Raw genomic sequence first — 25,795 nt, forward strand, 5'->3', positions numbered from 1 at the left:
ACAGGCACAAACCAATAAAACCACTCTGAGAAGACCCTGAGATGTTTTCCTGTGTTCATAGTATACCAGACACAGGTCTACACACAGATATGCACTTGTTCTTTTAAACAACAATAGGATCATACTGTAAACATTGCTTTGCAATTTGCTATTTCTTAAATAACTTTTTGCCAAGGAATGGATTAAAGATACATTTTCACCTCAGTGCTGGTCAAGAGTTACAGCAAGTTCCAGAGGTAACTTCAGATGGCAACAGGGCTTACTGAACAGAAATGCAATTCATAGGGAACTCCAATGATCATCGTCATGGAGAGAAGAAAACAAGAAAAGAGAAGAACCGCTATCATTCCTTCCTTAATTTCCCCAATCTGCCTTTAACCCTATTATTCTACTAGATCCCTACTCAAGGGTGGCCCAGGGCCACCTTAACCAAATACAAATGGCCCCCATTACAGTGGCTCAATTTGATGACACAACCATTCTGTTTTTCACTCCCAGTTCAATAGCCAAAGAGGCCCAAGAGCTATTCAAAGCTTTATTATAAAATGTGCTTCATGTTAGATGACTTTGCCCAACTGCAGATGAAGGTGAGTGTTCTGAGCATGCGTACGAGAGGTGAGGCTGCCTTCGGGAATGGAAGATTAGGTGCATTAAAGGCATTTTTGCTTTACAACGTTTTCAAGCTGTGACAGGCAGACTGGGATGTGGGCCCATCCATCCTACGTCACGGAGCATCTGTGTAACTGCTCTTGTGCTCTCCATTCTTGTCAGGTGCTCAGGCCACAGGGCCGCTCAGCTCCCGCCCTTCCGCTGTGTGTTCCTCTTGGGCTCTGCAGTCTGAGCCCCTTCCTGCACAGCTTTCTGCTGCGCCTTCTCTGGCTGTCCTCCTGCTCTGCTGCCATCTGTGGATGGTCGGTGTCTCTCTATTATTTTTGCAGTGCCGGGGATGGAACCAGGTCCTCGCACATGTCAGACAAGCACTCTGTCGCTGAGTTGTACGCCCCTAGCCCCTGAAGCCTCTGCGTTTTCTTCTGGTTTTACTGTTGTTGTTGTTTGTTTGTTTGTTTTGGTACTGGGGATCGAACTCGGGTCCTTGAGCTTGCAAGGCAGGTGGTGGAACCACTGAGCTAAATCCCCGGCCCAAGCCTCTGAGTTTTACTGGAGTTTCTTGCTAGCTAACTTGGCCAATCTGGATGTGAGCAATAATAACAGGGTGATATTATGAAACTACAAAAAACTTTTTTAAAAACAAAGTAGCAATAGCTATGGCTATTTCCCTACTTCTCTGGCCTCCGGAGCAAGGATGAAGCCCTGCCTCCCTGCAAGTGGGCAAAGCGCAGCAGCCGCTCCTGGAGGAAAGCAGGCTTGCAGAACACTGGCTGGGGGAGGGGACTCTTGGTTCCTTCTAGAATAACAACACATGTATTCTGCGAACAATTTATGTAGCATTTCCAGATACATTATTCTCCTTTGATCTTCACAGCAGCTCTTGAAGTGGTTATTATTACCCCATTTAAGATACAAGGAAATTCATCCCATGCATCGTCCCGGACCACGGATGCGACTCCATGGCAATTTACATAACCATTCTGAAATATTAAAATGACCGCTGATAGATTATGGTATGGAATGAAACATTCGATGGCATTTTTAGAAGAAATATGGACTTCAAAGAGATCTAAGTTTGTGAGGGCTGTCTTGGGCTTTCACTCAAAGCCTCCAAGGAAGCACACCCTCTCTCCTGGCCAGGAGGGAGACGTCCCCCGCAAGGCCTGAAGACAAGCTCATCTAGCCGGCCCCGCGAAGCCAGACACTGATGTGCTCACAAGTCATCCGGGGACTGCAGTGAAATGCAGGTCCTGGGAGGTGGGCCTGGGGAGGGTCTGAGGGTCACCTCTGATCAGCTCAGGGAGTGCCCAGGACGCCTGTGGGGGGCCAGGGTGGAGGCTGGCCAGCTTCCTCCCCTCTGTGCAGGACGCCATCACCACCTTCAGTCGGCTCTGAGCTCCAGCTGGGAAGCGCCTGAGCTCTGGAGGCCGGCCTGGCTCCAGGTTACGACACCGCCACTGGTTTATCTGTGAAATAGGGTGAGGCAAGAGCTGAGAGGCCCGGGACATTTCATTGGGCAATACATGGATGAGGCGTTTAGGTCAGCAGGGCTCCCCCTCAGGAGGGATTGATGTGGCTCTCCAGAGACCAGGCTAAGTCTTGCAGGAACAAATGAGTCGGCATTCTCATGAGACTGGGTGAGTTACCATGAGAGTGGCTTGCTCTGAAGCACCGCCGCCTTGCTACTTTGTCTCTCTTTTACGTGTGCTTGCTTGCCTTTCTGCTTTCCATGGTGTCTGGGTGTTCCTGGCCAGAAGCTGCTCTATGTCCTGGGACTTCCCAGCCTCCAGGACCATAACAAACTTCCTCTTTTTATAAATTACCCACTCTCAGGTACTCTGTTGTAGGACAGAAAATAGACTGAGACAAGGTTAAACGTAGACTGGGTGCCATAACAGTTGAAAGGACTTAGCAAAGCACCTAGCACTTCAGAGTTCTCAGTGATCACTAGTGACCCAGACATTTATAGAATTCCTTAACTGAAGTAACAGTCTCAGCCCGTCTCCATATCCCTCGTGCTTACTCCTAACCTGATTTCCTTAACATTCAATTCTTTTTCCAGAAACTACCCCCGGCCCTCCAGCCTCCACTCAAGATTCTCCAAGGCCGAGATCAGTCCCAGAATCTCCATGAAGCATTCCCTTGCCGTACACCCCCCACTCCCTCCAGTTCATTCTGAAACCCTGCAATTAGTATTAAATTGCCTACAATATACTGCCAAACAATATGTAATTAAGTGCTAAGTTGTTAGCATTTAACTACATACATTGCTCGTTAACTATTTGGGGATTTGGAGACTTTCGAGTGAACCCTGAACTCTTATTTGCCTCCTCAGAGCTCAGTTTTCTCATCTGTAAAAAGGGGGTAATGGCCAGGTGTGGTGGCGCATGCCTGCAATCCTAGCACTCAGGAGGGCGGGAGGCCAGCCTGAAGTACATAGTGAGACCCTGTCTCAAAGTGTGTGGGGAGTGTTAAACACCAGGCCTGGGGCACAGACCTATAATCCCACAACTCTGGTGGGCTGAGGCAGGAGGATTGCAAATTCAAGCCCAGCCAACAGAATTTAGCATTTTAGCTACTTAGCTACCTCACAGGGCTGCTATAAGGATTAACTATGACAAAACAGGGAAGAAAGTTACAATTCTTTTCTTTCTTGTTCTCTTGTTGATCCCCAGGATTATAGATTCCGAGGGTAGACCTGGGGCATGGGGAAAGAGAAGGGATTCCACATGGGAGCCAGGGGTCGGGCTGCTGCCACCTTCACTGCTGTCCAGCTCCTGAGCACAGCTGCTAGGCTGACTGAGCTGTCTGGTGCCAGGCCCCATTTGAACCCCTTTACGCCTAACTCGCCCCCACAGCCCTGCGCAGACCGGCCCTGCCTCTCCCGGCACGGCTCTCTTTATCTGTGGAGTTTATTTCTTTGATTAGGAAATGAAGGATGAACACTGCTGCCAGCTAACAGAGGGAGGAAACCTGTAAGGCACTGGGCCTATCCTCACCGTCTCTGCGGATGGTTATTTACCCAGTGCTCACTGTGCGCCAGTCCCTGGGCATCAGCAGCCTGGGCGAAAGGAAAACTCCGACCCTGAGTGTGCTCAGGTTCCAATTGCCCCTGTGGGGGCACACGGCTGAGACTGCCACCCGTCAAGTGGCCACACCTGGCCAGGAACCCCTGGGGGTCTGAGAGGCCACAGTTCTTAGAAGGAAGGTTTTAATTTTCATCAGCTCCCAAAGGCATGTGGGACCCAAAAAAAGGAGAGAAATTAATAAACTTTGCCAAATCAGTGCAAAGGGTCTGTGTGGGGCCAGGAAGGCCTCAGAGAGCACAGCCAGGCCCTGCCCCATGGAGTCACTTGTAAAGCCTCTCTCCTTCCCCAGCCCCACATCTACTCCACCAGCTCCACCTTCAAACTCCCATTCGCAGCGGCCCTCCCTGTCCAGAGGGGACCAGTCCCAGCCCCAGTGGACTCCCCGAATCACGTGAAGTGCCCACCTTACAGACTACTTTGCATCTCTCTCTGTCACATCTGACTGTCTCCATCACAAGTCTTGTACTTCGTGGCCTTTATTAGGGAAAATAAGGGCTCCCTGCAGACAAGCACACAACACGTGACCATGGATCTGATAACTGAGAGGACTCCCGCGTTCCTGCCAGGCAGGTGGTGCACACTGGGTGAGGGGACAACTCACACCCCAGGCAGGACACTGTGGAGGGTGTGAATTTCCTCATGCTGCTCAGAATGCCAGGCAATCTAAAGCTCACTATTGATTTCTGGGATTTTTCATTTAATACTTTTGCACCGCAGTTGACTGTAGATAACTGGAACACAGAAAAGCTCGGATAGTGGAGGACTGCTGTACTCTGAGTCTGACCACTTTGCCCCAGGCCCCTACCTGCTCTGATCCTGCCCTGTCCCTGCAGTCTGCTCTCCCTGCTGCAGCCAAGGGTGTGATGAGAGGAAAGAACCATCATGCTGCTCCTCTGCTCAGGCCTCGTGTGGGCGCTGTCGCACTCAGAGCCCAGGATAAGGCGCTCCTGGCAGCCGTGAGGCCCCGCACACTGAACCCCCTCTTCCCTCTCTGACCTGCCTCCCACCACCCAGTCCTCCTCCTCCTCCTCACTCCAGCATCCTCAACACTGAGCCATCCCCACCCCCAGGGCTTCTGACCTGTCATTCCTTCCACCTGGATGCTCTTCTCCCAGGAATATGCCGACTCCTCGCTCGCCTTCAAGACAAGGGTCAGCTCTTCCTTCTGCAGCAAGGGCCTCCCTGACCACCCTATTTAAACCTTCAAGTCATGTACAAACACCCCCGCATGCTCCCAATTCCCACGAACTCTGCATCTTGTTTATCTCATTTATTATGCCTTTTTCTTCTTGGGCGGACTTTACAATGAAAATTCTTTTTTGGGACCGGGGATTGAACTCAGACCCTTTCACTTCCAGGGCAGGTGGCAGAACCACTGGGCTAAATCCCCAGCCTAGAATGAAAATTCTACGAAAGCAGAGAGCTTTGTCTGGTTCACTGTCTGTCCCAAGCCCCCAGGACAGAGCCTGGCATAAAACACAGCCCTCCATAAACACCGGCCGAGTGAAGGATGGCACAAGGGGACATCTGAGCTACCATGTGAAAGTGAAAAGGCTACCTTGGCAAGAAGAAAGGGAAGGGCACTGCAGGCAGCAGGACCAGTGTGTGCAAAGGTCTGGAGCCTGGAAACGCATGGGATGCTCACGGGCTGGCAGGGGCTCGGTTCAGCTAGGGGGACAGGTGCCAGGGAGGTATGAGTCACATGCAGCAGAGGAGTGTAGATGTGACTGGGAGACAGAGATTGGGTACTGCTATCTTCATCAACTTTATCCCCAGTGCTGCCCCCAGGGAGGGTGCAGAATTCCTTCAATGCTCATATTATTAATTCTCTCAGGGAGCAGGGCATGGAACTGCAATAAAACACCAAGAATCGGTTACACTTAAAGATGCTTGACACAGTCCATAGTTCAGGGATCATGTATTCCTCTGAGGCCAGAATACTGGAATTCTCCAAAGCATAGCTGATTTAGTAAGTGCCAAAGGCCGTGCTGCATTCATGAGCAGCTGAGAGGAGTGTGGTTCCCAGGGCTGGAGAAGATGGGGCCCTAACTCTGCAGGCGACAGGTCTCAGCAGCGAACGACGGTATCTCAGAACGGGTTAATCATGAATGTCTCCACAGCACACAGCCCAAACCACCCACCCTCCACTGCCTCCCCAGCTCCACATGGTAACCGAAGGACAGTTTATGAGTGACAAGCGACAGGGCCCAGCACTCAGGCGCCTTAACTGCTGCATGTTATACTCTTTGTGGATGCTTACTAATTCCCACAGTAATCCTAGGTTTTAGGATCATCATCCCCATTTTACAAAGGAAGAAACCAAGTTGCTGGAGGGCCGCAGTCTCTAAGTGGACAGAGCAGGCATGCGTTCCTCCTCTTCTGGGATCTCCTCTGGGAGCCCATCTCTCCTCCACGGCACCCGTGTGGAGGGGTGGGAGCAATACCCCCGAACTTCCAGGGCTGGTGCACTTCTTCTCCCAAGATGGTGACAGTGCACAGCTAGGGACGTGCCCCGAGCTGGATCGACAGAGTCCCTGAGGAAAGCCCCTATCTCTCTTCCCCTGGGATTGGACAAGCTGACATGAGTCCCGAGTGCTATGGGGGACAAAGGAAGAGGCCAGTTTTTTCACACACAAAGGAAAAAGTACTTCTGTAATCACCTTACTGACTTCACTATTATGATCATCCTTGGGCGTTCCATGTGGAAATCTGCCCAAGAACCTCACGGATGCAGGGGCGGCAGAACTGAGGACAGGGAGAGATGGACAGAGAAGTCAGGTCCTTTTAACCACAACCACGGTTAATGCCCTTACCCAGCCACGCTGGCACTATCTTGGACTTCTCAGTCACATGAGCTAATACACTCATTTCTTACTCAAGTCAATTTAAAGTGTGTGTGTGTGTGTGTATAATTTATACGAGTCTGGGGTAGTACTGTGCAGGAGCTGGTGCTCGGCTGAGTCTGAATGCAAACTCTGTGATGTGTCTGAGGGTTTAGAGAGGCATTGGTAGAGGATTAAATGATACTCGGACATTATTTCTTCTGTTTTGTTGTGTTGTGTTTTGGCAGGGCTGGGGATGGAAGCCAGGGCCTCCCACCTGTGAGGCAAGCGCTCTACTACTGCATTACAACCTCGGCCCCATAATAACGAGTGTTCTTAACATCCCTGTACCCATAACAAAAGATGACCCCAATGGACCTTACGGAAGAAAGCTGACTCTTCCTTTAAAACCCACCCACACCCAACTCCTCCATTTTCCCAGTGATTCTGCTGCTCCCCAGTGTTGTGTGCTGAGTCCTTTGTGCATGAGCTTCGTGCAAAAGGACAGTTGTGAGTCTACTTGTCACTATATTCGCTACGCTATCGGACATGCTCCCATCCTCAAAAGAAGAAAAACAAACGCTGCATTCAATGTGCCTGCACTGCAAAGAGAAGCCAGGAGAAGAAGACCTAAAGCAGTGGTTGAGACTGCCCCCTAGAGGTGGAAGGAAACCAAACGCTGCAGCACATATTTGGGTTTCTCAGCCCCGGGGTGGGTAGACCACCTAGAACACAGGCTCTACACACACAGGGTGGATAAGCAAAGGGAGAGTTAGGGTTGCCTTTCCAATATTTTAGACTTACATCATTACCACCCTCCCTGCTGTGCACCACTATTTCCTGCTACCTAACAACACCTTGAGATTTTACACTTAGCTTCAGGGTTTATAGACTATCCACGCAGACCCCGAGCCTAGGATTTTCTTGAGAACCCCATCCCGTAGTATGTTGTATTTTAAGAATTTTTTTTCTCTCCTAGCTAACTAAGAAATCATTTTCAATATATATCTGAAAGAAAATAATTAGCGATTTTTATTATCAGAAAAATTTTCTTATCATATTGCGATGTGTATTATTTTCTGTCACTATAACAAAATAATTGAGGTGGGGGTAATTTACAAAGAGGTTTGTTTTGGCTCATGGTTCCAGAGTTAATAACCCTGGCCTTTGCTTAGCTTCTAGGGAGAGCCTCCTGGTGGAAAGCAGAAAAGCAAGCAGCCTGTGTAGATCTCCTGGTGAAAGAGGGAGGGAGGGAAAGCCAAGGAACCCGAACTTGCTTGTAACAACCTGCTCTGGAGGTAACTGAGCCACTCCTGAAGGAACTACTTAATCCGTCCCAGTGCTTCTTAAAGGCCCCGCCTTCTCAACAGGAAACCAAGCCTCAACACAACGATACAACCTCGGCCAGCCACAGCAGGCACCGGGAGGAAGGGGGCAGGGACGCAGGCTGCCACAGGGAGAAGGCCACAGACCGTGGGCCTCTCCTTCCAGGAAACATCCAGAATGGGCAAACCTAGAAAGACAGCAGCTCACTGGCTACTGCAGGTAAGGGACAGGGGAGCAGGGAGAGGTCACAGGTACAGTCCTCACTGGGGTGATGTAAATGCTCTGGAATTAGACAGTGGCGGTGGAATTAGACAGCATTCTAGGGGCCAGGGATTTTGCTCAGTGGTTTCACCCCCTGCCTTGCAAGTGCAAGGACCCGAGTTCGATCCCCGGTACCAAAAAAAAGGGTATCTACGACATAAAGATACAATGGTTGGGATGCTGTCTAGCATATAATACTACATGCTCCATAAATGTTTGCAACTACTCTAAGTTTATGCTGATTGGAAACATTTAATTGTTTCTAATTATGGTGAGACTGGAATTTACAGTTGGCCTCAGTTCCCGAAGCCGTTTGATACCACAACGCTAACACCCACCTGAAATCCATGGAAAGAAACGATGATATGACTTATTTTTTTAAAAGCTGTTAACTTTCCTTTCCCTGTGTAGGAAGTGGCTGAGCCACGCTGTCTCTGGGGAGAGCAGCTGGATGTGGATCGTGTCTGCCTCCAGCAGAGGGGCTGCTATCACACCCTCAGAGCAGGCACGGGGCTGGTGACAGTCACCACCTGGTTGTCACGGGTGGGAGACAAGGAACGGTATCAGCTGGTGGCAGAACCAGAATCTGGAACGTCTCGGGGAATAAAGGGACTCACGGCAGAGGAGTTAGTCTACTTCCATCAAAATAGTATTTTACAAAGTTGCCGGGGTGTGTTTGTCAAAGGGGGTGACTTCGGGCTGGCAAGGCCTTCTCAGAGCAGGGAAAGCTAATAGGAGAGAGGTCTGGCCTACAGCCTGAGGAGCTGCTCCGCTGTGGGAGAGGAAGGGACAGGTGAGTCCTCCAGCCCCAAGGTAGGGTGTGTCCTGCTTGTGACAGGGCCACAGCCACCCACAAACCCCACAGCCTCTTGGCCTCCTGCCCACTCCTTCCAACACAGCCTGCCCCATGACAGGGGTCCCTGCGGCCTCCTTCACTAAGAGCCCGCCGTGGGGGGACAGCCGCACTCTGGGGGAACAAAGCGGATCCACTATGGCAGGAAAAACACAACACTTCGTGGCCTCCATCTACTCAGGCCTGGCTGCCGCACCCCCTGGAGTCGGCCCAGAGAAGGACTCTCAGGCGCGGGAGGAGAGAGGCACAGAACATGGCGACAGGCTCTCAAGTCCTCTGCAGCCAGTCCACGCCTGGACAACTGCACGGCAGATGCAAAAGGAAGAGGAGGAGCCAGAGGACACAGCAGACAGGGTCAGGAGGACAGCAGGGCACAGGGTACCAAGCACCATTCATAGCAAACACATAAACCAAGCGCTCCCCAAAAATGCCGAATGGGTTGTGAAGGTCAACTTATGCAGAGAGAAAGTTCTGGAAGGATGCGTGACTCCTTCCAGAAGGGCTGGGACCAGAGAAGCATGGGGACTGGGAAAGGGTTTCAGCCTTGTCTGGAGGGTCAGGCCCTCTATCTGTAAGGAGGTTGTTTCCTGTGCTGCTGCTTCCACAGCTGATCACCTCAACTCACCCATCCCCTCCTCAAAAAGGACAGAGGTCACAAAAGGTTGTGAGGTAGGATAGAAGAAATACAGCTAGATAGACAGGAGACAAGGAAATCGAAAAACTTTTTTCCTTTCCTTTTTTCTTTTTTTTTTTGAGACGGGGTCTCGCTATGTAGTTCAGACTGGCCTTGAACTCACTATGTACCCCAGGCTCGCCTTGAACTTGTGGCGATCCTCCTGCCTCGGCCTCCTGAGTGCTGGGATTACAGGTGTGTAGCAATTACACGCCTGGCAGGAATTGAAATTTTTTTAAATTGTGTTTTAAAGAAAAACTTCAGGTTTAGAACACAAGCCTGGTTTTACTTGCAAAGGGAATGGACACCCCTTTGTCCTTTCCCATAGGAACAGACAGGAGTGGCCCATCCCAGATGGAGACTGAGACTGTAGATTACGGAATTCCATAGACTTCCACCTCCCAAGACATAAAAGGCCCCGGTTCCCAGCTGTAGTGTATCTCATTGCTCTGAGCATCCATGCTCGGCTCTGGAGCACGTCCTGCCTCTTCCCCTGATAAATCCTTCTCAGGCCTCTTTTACTGAGATGTCAGGAAATTCCTTTTCTTTTCTTTCTTTCTTTTTTTTTTTTTTTGGTACCAGGGATCAAACTCTGGTCCTTAAGCTTTGGAGGCAGGTGGCGGAATCACTGAGCTAAATCCCCAGCCCCAGGCAATTCTTTTTCTAGGACAGGAGCCTGTGAACCTGCAAACTTATTTGAAAGGGCTTAAGTTCCTTATTTCCACCTCAGAACCCTCAGACCCAGCCCGTGAGAGCGGCACATTCCAGGCTCAGGTTCCATGGCTTCCCCACATCCGCCTCCTCCAATCCCTACCGGCCTTTCCCACTTCCTGACGTCCTCCCAAAACCACTCTCCCTCTTTCCCGCCTCAGGCGACGCTCACCACCTTCAGGTGCTCAGACCCAGACTCCAGCCCTTCCTGGCTCCTCCTTTGTCTCCCACACCCAGTCCAGCAACAAATGCACCTGGATCCGCCCCTACTCAGCACCAGCCCCTCCAGACCGAGCCGCCCTCGTGTCACCCCGGGCCCCACCCTGTGGCCTGTTCTGTCTGTGGAAGGAGGCTCAGCCTGTGCAAAGCTGTAAGTTTTACACTCAGAATGCTCCCAGGACTTCCTTCTCTCATGGAGTAAAAGTCCAAGGCCTTACGCAAGGCCACAGTCCCCATCCGACCTGGAATCAAAACCCTGCCTTCTTATGTTTGCTTCTGCCACACCTGGCCCTGACCCCAGCTCTTTTTTAAAAATTTATTTACTTGAGCCAAAAATTGTATTGAACTGGTCTCTTTGTATAGTAACTATAAAACACACATACAGCTATTAAAACCTAAGATAAACCCCTTCACTATTTAGAAACTTAAGCATGTTTATACGTTAATAAATTTTTCATCTTTTTTTATCCTTGCAGTAGAAAGGAATTTGTCCTTGCAGGTCTGGAGGCTCACAGACCATTTCTCTCTAAAACTGCCCCAGGCACTCGCGCTTGCTGTTCACTTCCCGGAGATCCGGAGATCCGGAGATTGGCACTGCTCGGCTTCCTCCTTCCCTTCCATCTCTGCTCACTTCCCAGAGAGGCTGCCCCAGGACTGCTGCACTCACAGCCCCCACCCTGCCTTCCGACACCCTTCGTGTTTTACTCACTTGCCGAGGCAAGCAGCAGCTGTGGGGGACACACGGCATCAGAGTATGGTGTTGTGTGTTCTGTCCCCTGGGATCTCCAGGCCTGGCCAGGGCTGGCACACAGCAAGTACTTAATTCCTGTGCAGTGAATGAGCTAATCAGATGCAGTCTTCTCTATCAAGCCCCAGTCTCAGTGGCCAGCCTCAGGACTGCTGTGTGTGTCTGTGTGAACCCAGAGGCTGAGCTGTATCCCCAGCCGCTTATTTATGGAGAGACAAGGTCTCACTGAATTGCCCAGATGAGACTGGAACTTGCAATCCTGCTGCTTCTGCCTCCCAGAGTGCTGGGAGCCACCATACCCAGCGTACTTGTTCTCATCTGCCAGGACCGGGGATTTAGCTCAGTGGTTCCACCGCCTGCCTCAAAGGCGCAAGGTCCCGAGTTCAATCCCCGGAACCAAAAAAAATTTTAATTAATTTGTTCTTATCTGCCGGGCCTTTGCCCTGATCCTCCAATCCACTATTCAACCTTCACTGTTGCTCCATCCTACAACCTGGGCAACCCACCTCCGGCCTGTGCTGCTGGCAGAGCCAAGCGCTCGCTCCTCCAGATTCCCACCTGTCTTCCACTGTGACACAGTGGACAAACTGTGGCCACGGGGAGAATGCATTGCTCTGTGCTGAAGAATCAGCTGTGCCCAGCCATCTGCTGCATGGATTATGTCGCTGAATCACTCCAACAACCAATAAAGTTGCTGTTGTTATTATCCATGTTACAGTCAAGGAAACTGAGGCCCAAGCAGTGTCAGAGCGAAAATGTGAACTTGGCTTTGTCGGACTCCAAAGTCTGTGTTTGTCATTTTCAGAATCAGGTCCCTTCACGAGATTTGAGTTCGGAGACTCCAACCAGTGCTGAGGTGTCCCAGACCACCGAAGCAACAGGTAAGCAAACCCACCCAGGGTCTCAGAACGCTGGTCAGCCCTCAATGACACAACCAAAGCCAGTCTGAGACAGTGTGGCTCAAGGGAAGGAGCCGGATGTTAACCTGAGCTGCACCAGGAGACAAGGCTGAGATTGAGTCCACTTCCTTTCCTGTTGTGACAGGAGTTAGGGTTCTACGGGGCAGTAAGGACAACAGCCCCAAAGTGCAGTGGGGAAGGTCAGAATGGAGTCGGCTAAGTCACCACCCTCCAGGGATTTTACAAAAACATCTGCCCTATAAAGGATGTGGTCTCCTATAGGTGGAGATTGTATTACTTACACAATGGCTGAGTTCCCTCCTAAGGCCCTAAATAACCCCTAGACCAAGAGCCTTTGGGGGAACCTTTCTGGCTAGTGGGAGCTCTACTTTGCCTTTGTAACTTTTACTTCCTTGCCCTTATATCCCTTACATAAATTTGCTTATGCCCTACCTCCTCTGTCTGTGGTGGCATTCTGTCACCATGGGACACCTCAGCGTTTCAGCATCACTATCAGCTGTGTGACTCGGGGCCTTGCTCTCATTTGTGAAATGTGCAGCTGGACTCTGGACAGCGCTCTCTCCTGTCAGCCACAGGTTACAGCACTGAGGTTCCCGGAAGCCAGGCAAGGTGGATAGGCCAGGGGTAGATGCCTGACCCAAATGGGGCCAAGAATCTCAGGGAGCTTTCGTGAAAAGGTTTAGGGAGGAGCTGGCTACTCTCTTGAAAGGGGGAAAGTGAATTTAGGAGTCACTGGGGGGACTATTTTTTGCCACATAAGCTGAGAAAGCAAGAAATCTGGTGTTTAACCAAGCAAAAGCAAAAAGAATGATGTGGAAGCAGGGCGCTGTAAAGAGCTATAAACAGGTGTGGTGATGCCTGCCTGTAATCCCAGCACCCTGAGCGGTGGAGGTAGGAGGACAGCAAGTTCAAGGCCGGCCTCAGCAACTCAGCCTTGTCTCAGAATAAAAATAAGAAGGGCTGGAAATCCAGCTCAGCACTCCCGGGGTTCAATCACAGTTCTGGAGAGTGGGCACGTGGGGTGGAGCTACCCAAAGAGGACTTCCGGGGACCCTGCAGGGCTCTGTCTATTCTTTCTTGTTTTTCGGTACTGGGGATCAAACTCAGGACCTCAAGCTTGCTAGGCAGGCGCTGCACCAGTAAGCTACATCCCAGGCGCGTCATCTCTTCTTGACACCAGATGCGTCCTTTTGCCCTTGACTCCTGGGAAGCAGCTCCTCTAGACACGTGATGAAGTAACAGAGCTCCCTTCTGCTGCCGCTAGACTGGGTTTATCTTTTAACCAAGTCCTAAGTAATACAAATGCCCACATGAAAAATGCTTACCTCGGTAATAACCAATACACAGTTGCTAATATTATCATAATGAAGCCACACGGGCACGCACAGTATTACAGAACTAGACAAATTAATCATCATACCCAGTCCTCTAAACTGCTCTTCCCGGCAAGGGTAGCATGTCATGGGGTTTGTCCTTGGTCTCATACCCGGCCATAATTTTATCAATGGCTGTTAAAAGAGTGTTTATTAAGTCTGCAGATGACATTCAGACAGGAGAGACATAGAAAAAAACTGGATGAGGGAATCTGAATTGAGTTCAATTTCGACAGGCTAGAGATGGACCACAAAAAGCTTGATAAAATTCGTCATGGTCAAGGGACAGGTCCCGGCGAAGGAGAGAGAGTGGGAGGGAAGGGTGGTGAGAAAGGTTCACAGGACAAGAGCCAGGGCCTGCTTGGCTGGTGCTTGGTATGCAACCGTGAGGCGTGGCTGCCGAAACCCACTGCAGCCACAAACCCACATGGTGTGTCAGAAATGTGGCTCAGACCAAGAGAGGGAGCACTCATCAGTATGCGCTGTGTGCCAGGCTCCAGGGTGAGCACGTGACATTCACCACTGCAAGGGAGGCTCTCGGTGACCCCATCCTAGGGCACTGCCATCGTCACTGTCCCCCTCTACAGGTGCAGGTGTTGAGGCCCACAGCAGCAAGGAGACCTGACAGGGGAGAAGGGAGCATATTCGTGTCTGCACCTGGCTCTTTTGGGAAAGTGCACCCTGCCCCAATTGGTTCATATTGGAGCGTTCTGCTTGGTTCTGTGCAGGTCTCGCTTTTGAGAAAAATGAACATGTCCAGATGAAGGCCACCAGGAAGTGAAAACTACCAAGAAGTCACCTTGAGAATGGACCAGCTGGGCAGACCAACACATACCAACCTCCATGTCCACGCCCACAGGAATGATGCCATTTAATGACTGTGACAGCCTGGGAAAATAAGCAGGGGTGCCACTGGCAGATTACAACTTTTGAGAAACTCCGAGAAATGGGTGGCAGACCAAATTGGAATGGCAGATAAAAGCACATGCCAAAACAGAAGCTATGAAGCAATGCTGCCCAGGGAAGGGGGCCCCAGGAGGAAGAGGGGCAGGTCCCGGGCCAGGGTCAGAGAGGTGGGCTGAATACCAGCCTTCGGCACAATGACCTTGGGCCTCTGGGACAGAAAGGCAGGACACAGAAGGAGGAGAGGGAGGCCCTGTGCTCAGAAAGCAAACTATTACTCACATTTCTTGCAACACATTCTGGCCCTCTGCTAGCAATCACTGACAACACGTGAGATAAAAAAGAAACAGTGTCCACAGAGAAGAAAATAGGCAATCATTGTACACAGAAGAGTACACATCCACAGATCATCAAAGACTTCAGAGCGGCCAATTTAATAAATACAACACACAATAACCAAAGAAGCAGAAGTAACAATGCAAGCAGACATCTCAAAGGGGTACATATCATCAGAGGGATAAGAGAGGGCACTGCATCCAGCAACAGGACGGCGTTAGGAGAAAGAATTCCTTGGAACCACAAATAAAAGACTCAATCATCAAAATTTTTTGAAAAATCAAGACACTGAAGGGAAGTCTAAAAACACAGACAAACAGGCAATTAGTGATCTGGGCAATTAGGAAGAGGTGTTCCCTAACACCCAGGAATAAGGACATTGAGGCCTGGCAAAAATATAAATGGCCCTTAAGCTCATTCTTGGCAAAGTTTTAGAAAGATAGGTTTTTCTCTCAAATATTTTTGGTAGAAGTAAAAATTTTTTCTCAGACTATTTACAGGGAAAAAAAGCCACATAAGCTAAACAAATTCCTATTATTTAGGCCAAGGGTCAGCAAATTATAATAATAAGTCAGATCTGGCAAGCTACATATTTTTGGAAATAAACTTTATTGGAACACAGCCACACTTACACATTTAGACATTAACTATGGCTGATTTCATGCTTAATGGCAGAAATGAGCTCTGAGAAAGAGTGTATAGCCTGTAAAGACTAAAATATTTGTATCTGGTTCTTTAGTGAAAAAAACTGTTGATTTGGGCCCCCCTGATATGGGCCATTATTAATTGATGAACTCAATTTTTTTGTTGTTTGTTTTGCTTTGGTTTTTTTTTTGTACCAGGATTGAACTTAGGACCTTGCACTTACGAGGCAGGCGTGGTGCCACTGAGCTAAATCCCCAGCCCAAACTCACATTTTCTTTGCAATTTAACTTTTTTTAGCAATTACTGAAGGTCTGTACCACAATGATAAAGAATGAACTACTAATACATTTTAAAAATGAATGACTCTCTCAGATAGATTTAGTAGAGGAAAAAGACAGAAAAATTGCACTTGTATGAAGAAGTTCAAATACAGGCAGAATCTACCCTTTTGAGGAGTCTAGATAGTGGTTCCTCTGGGAGAGGTACACAATTGGGAAGGGACATGCAGAAGTCCCCTGGGGCACAGGGAACGTCCTATATTCTGATGGGGCAGAGCTAATACAGGTGTATTCATACAAAAAACTCATAAAACTATGCATTTAAGATTGTCCACTTTATTACACCTAAGTTAAACCTCAATAAATAAAAAGTTTAAAAAGAGTAATGGATGGTAGGCATTTTTGTTTGTTTTTGGTTTTTTGGTACCAGAGTTCGAACTCGGGTCTTTGCGCTTGCGTAGCAGGTGACGGAACCACTGAGCTAAATCCCCGGCCCTGGTAGGCATTTTTTAACTGTCCCTGTTTAAATGATGATCCTGATTCTGAAGTATATGTAATTGCATAGTGTTATAGCTTGTGTCTAGGTGTCCCGCCAAAGCCTCATGCAGTCATAGGTGGCTTTTTCAGAGGTGGGTGGATCTAGAGTGTATAATGCCAGGATTAAGGGTGTGACCACTAAACCAGAACCCTGATTGCTTTGGCACCGACCTAATCCTGGTGCCCTTGTTAGAATATAAATGGGGCAGAAGCTGCCAAGGTCCCTTGCTTTGCTACCTTCTGCCTGGTGTGAACTGTCTCTCATCACTTGCTTGCTGCCAGGCCACCCTGCCTTGCAGCCAGCCAACTACGAACTGAAACCTCTGCACACTGTGAGCCAAATAGACCTCTCCTCCTTTAACTTTAGGTGTTGGGTATTTTGTCTCAGCAATGAGAAAAGTAACTAAGGCACACAGGAAAACATAGAAAAACAACTAGGGGCTGGGGATTTGGCTCAGTGGTTCTGGTGCTTGCCTTGCAAGCGCAAGATCCTGAGTTCAATCCCCGGTACCAAAAAATAAAAAAATTTAAAAAAAGAAAAACAACTAATACTTTCTGTATTTTCTCATTTCTCTACAATCAGTAGGCATTAGCTCTGGAATCAGAAAGAGACCCACAATGGCTAACGCAGGCCCAGCTGGGATGGGGTGCCCCCAGGTGTGAACTACAGCTCCCCTGCCTTCCCTGCCCTAACCTCAGCTACCCCAGGGGCTGATGGGACCCAGTGGAGAGGGCCAGCAAACATTTCCGCAACCCTGGCAGGATGGCTCGGAGTACTTCACGTGTTGTGTTCTTTGGATGCTCCCAACAGCTGCAGGTACTGTATTTCCAGCTCCATTCTGCAGATGAGGAAACTGAGGCCCAGAGACCACACAGCCATTAAGTGGTGCAGCCAGAATGCAAACCTGGCCCGTCGGACCCGGCCCTGGCCCTGGGCCCTCAGCTCCGGAAGTTTTCACACTGCTAGTCATCTCCCAGGACACCAGCCACGCGGTGAAGAACCCAAAGACTCTGTTGAAAGAGTTTAGGTTTCTACATGTTTCTTAAAAAGTGTTAGGTAGTCATCTGGGGAAGCATTCCAGAGCTTGGCTGAATTTCCCTGCACTTAGTTCATGGTTTTGATTTGAATTTCGGTCATGTCCATGGGCTCTGCACCTGCAGATCCAACCAACTACAGAGTGAAACTGGTTGAGGGAAAATCCATTGCACCTGTACAGTCTTCTTCATTATTCCCCAAACAATACCATAAAACAACTATTTATGTAGCGTTTCCATTGTGTCAGGTATAAGTAATCTAGAAATGCCAGAGTATACAGGAGGATATGTGCAGTGAAATACAATACTATGCCATTTATAAAAAGACTTGAGCACCTGTGGATGCTACGATCTGTCGGGGTCCTGGGACCAAGCTCTGTGGACAGAGGGAGGCTTTGTATAGCAAAGGTGGAAGGAGGGAGCAGAGTGGCTTCCGTGGGCTCTAATGGAATCCACCTATTGTTTTTCTTTCTTTTATTTTAATTTATTAGCCCATGTTTGTCATACCTAATGTGTACATTCCTCCTGTGGAGTTGGTGCATGTACACAACACATCCCAATTCCTTTTTTTTGAGACAGGGTCTCACTATGTAGTTCAGGCTGGCCTTGAAATCACTATGTAGCCCAGGCTGGCGTGGAACTCACAGCAATCCTCCTGCCTCAGCCTCCCAAGTGCTGGGACTATAAGCGTGTGCCACCACAACTGGCCTCCAGTTCCTCTTTTCCATCCCCCACAACCCGCCCATTGTTAATCGCATCTAGTTGGGGGAGGGGAAGATCAGACTGCCTCCACCTGTCAGATGAAGAAACCGATGCTGACATCATCGGGCTGCTGATGTGTCTGCCTTCCTATTCTCCTGCCCAGCCCCATGCTCCTTTCTAGCTATGATCCTGCAGCCGGGTCCTAAGGAGAGAAAGCAAGTGTCACGAAGGAAAGCCAGCTGGGCTCTTATGCCTGCCCCGAACGGCTCACTGAGTCCTCCAGACAATGTTACAGATAAAGTTCCTCTCAGAGGCCGGGCGTGGTGGCGTATGCCTGTCTCAAAAATCCAGAAAGATAAAGTACATGTCAGCAAGGTTTAGGACATGCCTAAGAGCCCTAGCTGTCTCCCAAAGTGACCCATGCTCTTGGTTCTTGTCCAGGTGGCCCAGAGTACAGCTTACTGGCTCAGTCTGGTAAGTTCTGCAGACAGGGTAGGTTGCTCACTGCTCTGAGGTTCAAAGAAGACAGTGGACAAGAAAGCCACTTGCTTTTTTATCAGTACTGGGGGCTGAATTCAGGACCTAGACACTGAGTTACAACCCCAGCACCTTTTTAATTTTTTATCTTGAGACAAGGTCTTGCTAAACCACTAAGTTGCCCAGGCTGGGCTCAAATTTGGGATCTGCCTGCCTCGGCCTCCCAGACTGCTGGGACTAGCTGGGATGACAGGCATTTGCCACCATGCTTGGTATGAAATCCATTTTTCGGGGAGGGGGTTTAAGACAGGGTCTCACTGTGCAGTTCAGGCTGGCCTCAAACTCTCAGCGATCCTATTGCCTGGCTTTCCAGTGCTGGATTACAGGTGTGCACCACAAAATTGGGTTTGAAATCCACTTTTAATGACGGCGTCATCCGTCAGTTTCACCATTCCTGCCACAAGGTGGCCTGGAGCAGACAACTGCTTTTTTCCTGCCCGCCATCCTTTCCCCTTCCTCTGGCAACAGCATCCTTTGGGAAGGTGCCCCCTCCTGCCTTATTAACATGGGACTGATCCCCAGGATGCTGTCCCGTCCCCCTGGCTGGTGCGACTCCATCTGGGGACTCAACTGAATGTCCCACTTGGAGAGCTGCTCTCTAGTTACCACAGAGGAGGACAGAGTCCAGCAGCCATGAGTCAGAGCACCTGCATCCAGCCACACCTGATTTTGCCCACCACGGACTTTTCAGCAATATTAGCCAACAAATTTCCTTTTTGTTGAACTTGGCCTGAGAACAGTTTCTATCACTTAAGTGGAATCTGGGAGACATGGCCTGTAGATGAAGTCAGAACCACTAGCTCTTGCCAGACCTAGGGGTCCAGAAAGGACTTTGAGGCCCAGAGAGAAAAGAGGGTGTCCTGCTCGGCAGTGACAGTAGGGCTGGGGCCCGTGTGGTCTGGTGTCCCTGTCGCCCTCACCCGGGTCCTCCACAGGTGTCCCCAGGTGGGGGGACAGTTCCCACAGGGCTTCTGTCCTGGAGAGAGCGCTTGTGTGATCAGCATGCAGGCACCTCCTTTTCTTCGATCATACCATTCTTTCTTCTAATCATATTCCATACTCCATAAAGCGCTTTTTCTGAGTGGCGGCAGGAGGTGAAGGGAGACACTTTAAAGGCAATTTCATGCCTAGGATCTGAGGATAGAGAAAACTTTGATGATGCTCTGTTGAAGGGCACACTGCTTATCCAAAACAGGCTCGGGAAAGGGAAGCTGTCAACATTATCTCTTTCTGGTCACAAACTGCAGCTCTCTGATGGGCTTTTTCCTAGAGTTTAATCTTGTGCTAGAAGCTAAGCTGATACCAGGAAGGTTTTAGACATGTCAATCTCCTTCCTGGCCTTTATTAGAAATTGATTCTCTTTGCATTTCAAGGCTCCAGCCTTGGCCTTGCCATTGTTAAACTTGGGTCTCAGGTACTGTGCCAATGCATGTCTCCTGCTGCTCCCAACCTGCTTGCAGGGGTCTTAGAGCTGGCTAAGGATTCAGACGCAGTGAAATTCCAACCGGAAGGGATGATGCGCCATTCTTTGATCACACCAAATGCAGGAGGAACAGTGGCCCAAGCTGTGCCCTGCTCTTTCTTGGCAAGACTTTCACTCTGCCCCTGCCTCCTGCCCCCAACCTGGCTTTTAAGGAATTAGCTTTTCAGACAAGCTACATTGCCCCTGTGAGTCCTAAATTATAATATTCAAGATTATTGAGCTCCTAGTAGGCGCAAGGCACTGTACTAAGCACTTTATCCACAGGAACCCACTGAATCTATGCCAAAACTCTATGGGACAGGTTCTGATTATCCCTATTCTACCAAAGGAAACCAAGTCAACGAGCAGGTAAGTCACTTGCCTGAGTGACTGAGCTGGCCTAGGGATCCAGTCTGCCTGGTTCCAGGGTTCACAGGCTCAAGTACTCTGCTGCCCTGCTTCTAACCCTACCAGGGTTAGACTTACTTGCCCTACATGAATCAGAAGTTGTCCAGGTTACCAGGCATTCCACTCTCCACGTTCTCAAAGCTACAGAGACCAAGACCTCAAGAAGCAGCTGGATCTAAAATGGATTTAGCTCGGCTGAGGATTTAGCTCAGTGGTGCCACCGCCTGCCTTGAAAGCGCAAGGCTCCGAGTTTGATCCCCATTACAAAACAAACAAAGAAACAAATAAAATGGATTTTGCTCTTCTCTGCCCAGAAAGATGAACTAAAAGGTTTCATTCCGGTAAAAGTGCAGGTTGGGAATGTCAGCTGTCATACAGGGGTCTTGTAATGTAGTATTACCAGCTTGCTTTTTTTTCTTCCTTTTTAAACATTTTTTTCCCTTAGGGGTGCTGGGACTCAAGCATGCTAAGCACACTGTTTATCACTGAGGTTCATGTTCAGCCTAAACAAATTTTCAAACAAAGCAACTGAGATCTTGTAAGCATGTGAAGGGGCAGCTCTTCGTTCCTCAGAAGATGGAAGGGCTGGGGATTTAGCTCAGTGGTTCCAGCGCCTGCCTTGAAAGCACAAGGTCCTGAGTTCAATCTCTGGCACCAAAAATAAAAATAATAAAATTAAAAACAAAAAGAAGACAGAAGCTGCAAGAATACTGAGAGAAGGGGAACCAAGTCCTGCTTTTGCTCCCTAGCGAATCCAAACATAACAGGAAGCGTCACAGTCCGACTGGCCTCCTGTGATCAGCCAACATAGGTGCTCCGAGCCCAGGGCAAGGGGCCAGGGCTTTCAGAAATCAAGGTGTCGGACATGCCCCAAGTCCTTCTCAAGTAAACTGCATTGCTCCCACCCCTACAAGACGAGTAGACTAGCAAACTATGGGGGCTGGCCACTGAGAGGCTCCAGTATGGGGACACTGCCAGGACATCCACACCTGAACTTGGCCAGCACTCCAGGAGGTGGCGTGGGACCCAAAGCTCTGGCTCTCTTAGCCACCATTAGAAGATGAACTGGAAACATTTATTTAAATAAAGCATATCACCTTTCATTTATAATTCTACTTTTAAGAATTTGACATCTGGCTACTCTTGCACATGTGCAAAGATGTCTGCTCTAGGATATTCTTTAAAGTATTCTTCATAGTATTTAAAGCAGTAAAAGACTATTCATAGCCGAGACATTAATTAACCAGGAACTATTAGTACATTTATGCAATTATTTAGTAGCATAATCTGATCTGAACTGACATGAAATGCATAACCTTCCTTATCCCACTTAGAATGAATATTCATATTTTGCTATACATATATTAATGCATTTGATTACAGGGCATTTCTCCCAGCCCTACTGGGATGGTATTACTTTCTATACCTAAGAAAATGAACCATTGGTCCCAGAGGTTTCAAATAAAGGATTATATTCTAGTGCATCCACAGCAGAGTACTATGAAGTCAGAAAAAAACGTGGTCTGCCCGCATGTCCTGCTATGGCATGTGCTCCAGGCTACACTGTAAAGTGTAAAAAAAAAAAAAAAAAATCCAGGAACAAAACAGTGTGTGCCACATGCTACTGTGTTAAACAAGGAGGGAAGTGGGCGGGTGGGTGTAAAAGACAGGACTATGCTCTGTATGGCTGAATGGCTTCAGAGTGTTTCTAGGACCCAAGAAACTGATTACAGTGGCAGGGTGTGGTGGTGCATGCCCATAATCTCAGCCACTAAGGAGGCTGGGGCAGGATTAAAAAGTTAAACCCATCCTGGGCAATTATGGAGAGCTTGTCTCAAATCTGTTTTTTGTTTTGTTTTGGTACTGGGAATCAAACTCAGGACCTTGCACTTGTGAGGCAGGCGGCAGCACCACTGAACTACATCCCTGGCTAGTCTCAAAATAAATCTGAAAAAGGGTTGGGAGTGGGGTGCGGTGGTGCATACTGGTAATCCCAGTACGGGGGGGGGGGCGCTGAAGCAGCAGGATCCGAGTTCAAGGCCAGCCTGGGCTACACAGCAAGGCCCCATCTCAACCACCCCTCACCCCAAAAATAAGGCTGGGGAATTGCCTGTGGCAGAGCACTTGTCTACCACACATGTGGCTCCCAGTTCAATCTCCACTGCTGTCAAAAAAATACGAAAGAAAGTGATTTCTGCGGTTGCCTCTGGGAGGGGAGCTGAGAGCTGGCGTCAGAAGCACGGGGTCTCTTCAACGCTCTTCTTCTTTCTTTTTTCAGTGCTGGAGATCTAACCTCGCCTCCCTCCCCAAATACTCTTTTTGGTACGGGGGACTGAACTCAGTTCCTTGTGCTTGCGGGGCAGGCGGCGGGACTACTGAGATAAATCCCCAGCCCTTCCCCAAACACTCTTGAGAGTGAGCCGATTCTCCCTCTGGCCTTTGAACTGGGCTTCTAGAGAAGGAGCAGCCAATAGAGAGGGCGGAAGGGCCAAGCGAGGCGCAGATGATAAAGTAGGGCGTGGCAAAAGCAGGGGAAGTGGGCGTGGCCTGTTAACTACAAGATCCTGGACAGGGCGCAGAACGGCTCCCAGAGCCCTGCACTGCTTCCAGCAGGAGCTCCAGCGGGTTTTCAGTAGGAGGCCTAGACTGACAGCCTGAGCCCTGCCTCTCAGGACCCGGATGTAGTTGTTGCGGGTTTCCTTCAGCTTTATACAGTATAAAAGGACACATAAAAGGCCATGAAAGTTTTGCTATCACTGCTTGCTACGCTAGCCCACATTTTTTCCCAGATGCAGTGTGTACTTTTATCTTTGGTCTTACCCTCTTTTTCTATTTATTCAGCCCAAGCGCACTCTGCAGAGCCAGTTTCTTCCTTATTCCACTTTTCCTTTCTCCAATAAACTTTGCCACTGCTCTTTGCTCCTTCCATTTAATTCTTTATTCTAGACGAGAACCTGGAATTCAACTCCAGAAGGAGAGGCGAGCAACCCCAAACCTGGTAAGTTTTAGTTGGCAAGCCACTTTTTAGAAGAAAGCTACCCGATAACAGCGACCCAGCGGGGAGTGGGGGCGCCTGGGAGCGCTCTGAAGTGACTGGGGGTGGGGGTGGGAATCCAGATAACCCGTTCCTGGAAACACCCTCGCCTTCTCTCCTTTGCTGTGTTCCCAGGGCCCTGTCTCCTTTGCTTGGGAAAAATGCAGGGAGCCTCTTCTTGCACCAAGTCTATTAAAAACAGGAACTGGGGTGTGTGTGCGACATGTGCATGCATGCAAGGGAAAGACTTAACGTTTCCTAGGTGGGTAAATTAAATGACTTCTGCAATCTCTTACACGTGAGCTCAGCAGATGAGTGCACTGTGAAGCGCATTTTCCTGAATCTCCAATCAACTGCATCATCAACTGCTGGCATCCCATTATCCTGGGAGGCTGTCAAGGTGGTTAAGAGGGGTCCTGTAGCGGACCCACTTGCCCGAGGACACCCAGCCTGAAAGCCTGGAGTCCACCTAGAGGCTAGCTGGAGCCACAAAGGCCCCTTCAGAAGTGCCATGTGCTGTTGTAACATCCAGGGAGGGGTGTAGACCTCGACACGCCATCCACTGCTGTGCTGGAACACACTGCCCCCCCCCCCCCGCCGCCCTCAGTCCTACACCCAGTGTTGGTAAAGAGCTGAAGAAGCAGAGTTTAAAATAAAGGATGGCGACTTATTTGAAGGTGGAATGGGGGGAAGGCAGACATGGTGGACAGGTACTTTGGATGAGGAGGATATTCGAAATGACATACTTGAGGGTTCCTTTTATTGAGATCCTTGTGCCTAGTAGGCTCCTGGGATCTGACTGGCTGGCCCCCTGGCTTGTCTTTCATCCTTACCTTGGATTTTTTTTCTGGCCCAGAATTCCGGTCCTTGGGGGGGGGGGGGCTGGCGGGTTTATCGTGGGTTTATCGTAAGGTAGTTTAGATTTAAGGATTAAGTAAAGGGGAAATTTGCGATTCTTATGTTAATTGCGCCACCAGGGACCTTCCAGGTCTTGAATTTCTTCCTCATTCTTTGCCTTTGTCTAACTGCTCCAGTCTAGCTGCAGACCTCAGAAGCTGCCTTAGAAGGATTTTCTATTAATTTAATAAAGCCCAATCAGGCCTTCATCTTATCTTTTCCTTACCAACAGGGCCCCTGTCCCTACATTGCCTCCTCCCTGTTCATCTCTCTTTAATGCTAGACACTCGAAATTATGTGACACTAACATTTAAGGAATGCTGGGCCGGGGGATTTAGCTCAGTGGTTTCGCCGCCTGCTGCGCAAGCACAAGGACCCAAGTTCAATCCCCAGTACCAAAAAAAAAAACAAACCAAAAAACACATTTAGGGAATGCTTACTATGGGTCAGGAACTATTGGCGGTATTGTAAGATATTTCAGGTGAGAGTGGTTACAAGGGGCCCTGCTGCTGGGATTTGCCCTGCTTGACTCTAGGACTTGTTCTATAGCCCTCTCAGGCCCCCATGGGTACTAATCCAGAGTGGCTCCTCCGCTGCTGTGTGCGGCAGCAGGCTATGTCCCAGGACAGTGCCTGTGACCTCCACTGTGGACACTGGGTGGACACTGGGTGTTGAACTGGATGATACACAAAGATTTCTCCCTTCTCTGTGATCTTCTTTCTTTTTTCTTTTTTTAGCACTGTATGATAAATTTGCTTCCTAATGATTTTTGAATAAACTACAATGACCACAATTTCAAAATCATTAATAATTCATGACCAAGGGCCATAAACACTATATAATCTCTACAGGCAGGAACCATGAATACTTTGTTAGAGACGAGGTTGAGAATATTTCAACCAGCTGAACTGAAAGTATTTACTGACTTCAAGCAAACCATCAAAGCGACATTTTTCAGAAATGACTAACTCTTACAAGGCCTCAGCTCAGGCTGGCTCTTCTGGAGCCCTTCCCTGCTCTGGCACCCCTGGCCCTTTACCTGGGGCTCCTCCAGTTGATCACCATATTCCCCTTTGTGACTGCCTGTGTCCCTGAGGGGTGGAAAACAGGCGGAGGGCTGGAGGTGCGGCCTGTGCTGGAAGCACCTGGGCCAAGATCGGGGCGCTGGGCTGGGCTGGGGGTGTGGCTCTGCAGGATGGCACCTGCCTAGCATTCCGAGAGGGCCTGGGCTTCATCCCCACCAAAAGACAAGTGAAGAGACATGGCTACCAAATGCCGTTAGGATGGAATGACTGTTAGCCTTCATCCCACAGTCGGCCTCCTCCGGTGCACGGAGGAGAACCTCCTTTAGGCTACAGACTAGCATAGATGGGAGCTGGGCTATAGCTCAGTGGTGGAGCACCTGCCTAGCAGGGGT

At 49.3% G+C, this 25,795-nt stretch overlaps 1 protein-coding gene across 13 annotated transcripts in view; it reads right to left on the bottom strand.

The window, feature by feature from the left end:
* Window positions 1–25,795, bottom strand: part of Katnip (katanin interacting protein) — a 179,218-nt gene that overhangs the window by 129,446 nt on the left and 23,977 nt on the right. For 2 of the 13 annotated variants that reach the window (XM_021237358.2, XM_004855998.4), the window contains one exon: window positions 19,498–19,711. The exons of the other annotated variants lie outside the window; for them this stretch is intronic. In XM_021237358.2, the coding sequence (XP_021093017.1) occupies window positions 19,498–19,581 (84 nt within the window). In that variant the 5' untranslated portion in view covers window positions 19,582–19,711. The remainder of the gene's footprint in view (window positions 1–19,497; window positions 19,712–25,795) is intronic. 13 annotated transcript variants of the gene reach the window in all.

Source organism: Heterocephalus glaber, unplaced genomic scaffold (assembly GCF_053883595.1).
Source record: "Heterocephalus glaber isolate CG9 unplaced genomic scaffold, H.glaber_assembly_v1.0 deba00000943, whole genome shotgun sequence".
NCBI lineage: Eukaryota > Metazoa > Chordata > Mammalia > Rodentia > Bathyergidae > Heterocephalus > Heterocephalus glaber.